Below are 2,771 nucleotides of genomic sequence, written 5' to 3'. Positions count from 1 at the left end.
CACGAAGCTGTCTGATGTTTTGCAGAACGCAGTAAAAATGGCCACGCGCGGAAGTATGCGTCGCTGCGTAATGGAATCACCGGCACTGACCGGTTGAAGAAGGATTCGAAATGGCTGCGAGGCCATTGCGGGAGACGTTACGGAAACTATAGTACAAGTTCCGCTTCATGACAGTGAGCGAATGCTGCAGGAACGTCCCGATCCAACCTTTCCATCTGGAGTCGACGGGATATTTGACGAGAGGCGTAGATCACCTCAGCAGCATGATTCAAGGCGCGTGCTTCAAACCAGCCCCGCAAACGCCAACATTGACTCCGAGGGCGAGGATCCTGAAAGGCGCGAAAACGGGGTGCAGTACTGTAGTATATTTTCAATATAGAGATACCGTCGAATGAAGAACCACTTTTATCGGAGGTCGGAAATTTTATGTAATTGGCTAAAGCTGTTAGCGTTTAGGGGTCTAAAGTTTAGACTCTGAACTCGCTAACAGCTCAACATAAAATTTAAACTTTAAAAACCTTAACTCAGAGAAAAGTTTGCAAACAAACTGTAAACTCTGTTTACTAAGCAAAACTTCGTCGATTTATATAGTGCGTCAGTCTGCAATTCGCTATCAGAAAAATGGACGAACGTCGACGTGCTAATCACAAACCAATGTCTTCCCATGCCCCTCGCAAGCGTGACCATCACCTTCAAAGTCCTGATGTCATCCACGAGCGATTAAACGTTGTGTCGGAGCTGCATACTAGTGGTGGTCGTGCCCCCAGCAGATCTGGCCAGATGACGCCATCGACACCAGCCCAAACACCAGCCAATCGCCAGCCTAACAGTTCAGGGACCAGACAGCTATCGTCTCGTCAGCGAAAGCAGCCACGACATTATAGTCCCTCGCCACAGGCACCCTGCTTGAAGTTGCTGGAACTTCTTGACTCTCTCTGCATGCTGCTTCCAAGCGCGATCGAACTCTGTTCCGAATAGCGAGAGGCATGGACAAGAAGAGCGTACCAGACAAGATAGTCATGACAGCGACACGGAGGCTTGCCACGTTGCCTTTCGTCGAGGTGATGTCTCCGTATCCGACGGTGGCCACAGTGACCACTACAAAGTAGCCCGTGGTTAGTAGATCCGAGAAACCTGGTTTATTGCGGTCGTAACTCGGATCCACCATGTACATGACAACAGAGAAGAAGAGCACAATTTCTGTGAAGAAAATCAGAGCCACGGAAATGGGGGCGACACTGGCGCGGATAGCTCGCAGCAGAATTTATGTTCCGGAGTGATTGTGTGCCAATTTGAAGATACGAAGCAGTCGGCATAGTCGCATGATGACGAAGCTCTTCTCCTTACCGAAGATGAGGTCGATGTAGAATGGGACGATGGCAGCGACATCGAACCAGTTGAAAAAGTCGCGCAGAAATGGCTTCAGACGTCGCTCGGTGAGGTATTCATGTTCGCGCCACAAAGATGGCCAATTGACGAGTCGAACGAGTAGTTCCGGGGTGAAAATGATGGTAAAGACCAGATCTGCGTCATAGTAGCCGCTCTCGTTGGGAAGTTTCGGGTACTCAGGCTCAGATCTATGGTGGTTCGGACCGTCCAGCGTTTGTAGGAATAGGATGAAGCAACTGGTGAAGGCTGCAAATGCAATGAAGAAACTGTAGAGCGACGCTCCGATTGGGGTCTACCATGAGGACGAAGACCTTTTCGAAGCGGCCGAGGGTCGTCGCGTGCTTGGTGACGCCCGTTCCAGTGCCTTTGATCATGGACTCAGCATAGAACGTCGAGTTCACCAGCTCGTCCAGCGATCCCTCCTGCGGCAAACGTCGGCGAGACCGCTGCGTAGAGAGGCATCGCTGCGGCATCCGCAAGGTTTGGTAGTGGAGCTATAAGTCTCCACTAATGATGGTGCGGCTCCGTAACGGAGAAACCGCCAATATGTGGACTGCACACCGACGGTGAATTTTGTTCACTTGATGATGAGACTGCATCACTCGTGGTTGAATAACAGTGCCCCAGGGATACTCCATTTAATGCCCCAGGGGCTTTATAGCAGGATGGGGCACAATTTGAGGAGTTGGCCAACAGAGATCGAAAAAATGAACAGAAGTTTTCGGGCCGGCAAGACGAAAGCGTTTCAAAGTTTGATCCAATTTGCACACTTGCAGCACGTGCTATAGACATAAGCGGAGTACGTGTTCGCTTGGCTTACCAGTATATGTACTTGCAATACACCACTTCAACATCGTTCAGTATTTACGTTCATTGTACTTTTTTACTGTTGACAACTTGTCAATAAGAAGTCAATATCTAGCGCTTCACTAAAAATGAAATACATGGACGTTTATTGCATTTACTCAGCACACGAATAACAATTACAGACTGCTGTAGCGGTGTTGCTCGTGCGGCAGGATGTTGGCGAGCTGTTCTTCAACGTACTCGCGTACCAGTGGAGAGAAGACGTCGCGCTGCATTTGGCCGTTGAACATGGCGTCGTGGCCGAACTTGGAATCCACCTCCATTAACTGAGCACTGTGGCCATACGACTGCAAGATGTTCACCAGATTGCGCTGTTCCTGGATCGGGATCAAAAGGTCCTGCTTAATGCCGATGATCAGAGTGTCGCACGAGATGCGGCTAGTGCCCTCGGCGAGATTGAGCGCATTGCGACCCAGGTTGGCCAGATCCATGGCCTTTGACAGCAGCAGGTAGCAGTTGGGATCGTACAATCGAGCGAACTTGTTGGCCTGGTAATCCATGTAGCTCTCGACCTC

The 2,771-nt window shown here is 50.1% G+C and overlaps 2 protein-coding genes across 2 annotated transcripts; both read right to left on the bottom strand.

Moving 5' to 3' along the window:
- Positions 1-1,017: 1,017 nt before the first annotated feature.
- On the bottom strand, positions 1,018-1,862 carry PITG_15994 (uncharacterized protein; the record flags this gene model as incomplete). Its single annotated transcript, XM_002897733.1, has 4 exons — positions 1,018-1,050; positions 1,091-1,251; positions 1,303-1,655; positions 1,768-1,862. The coding sequence occupies 4 exons, from the start codon at positions 1,860-1,862 to the stop codon at positions 1,018-1,020; spliced, it is 642 nt and encodes a 213-aa protein (XP_002897779.1).
- Positions 1,863-2,372: 510 nt separating this feature from the next.
- Positions 2,373-2,756, bottom strand: PITG_15993 (uncharacterized protein; the record flags this gene model as incomplete). Its single annotated transcript, XM_002897732.1, has 1 exon — positions 2,373-2,756. The coding sequence occupies one exon, from the start codon at positions 2,754-2,756 to the stop codon at positions 2,373-2,375; it is 384 nt and encodes a 127-aa protein (XP_002897778.1).
- Positions 2,757-2,771: the final 15 nt, after the last annotated feature.

The sequence above is a fragment of the Phytophthora infestans genome, genomic scaffold, assembly GCF_000142945.1.
Source record: "Phytophthora infestans T30-4 supercont1.41 genomic scaffold, whole genome shotgun sequence".
NCBI classification, from domain to species: Eukaryota; Oomycota; class Peronosporomycetes; order Peronosporales; family Peronosporaceae; genus Phytophthora; species Phytophthora infestans.
Note: the sequence above shows the minus strand (reverse complement) of the source record. Positions and strands in the feature narration are given on the sequence as shown.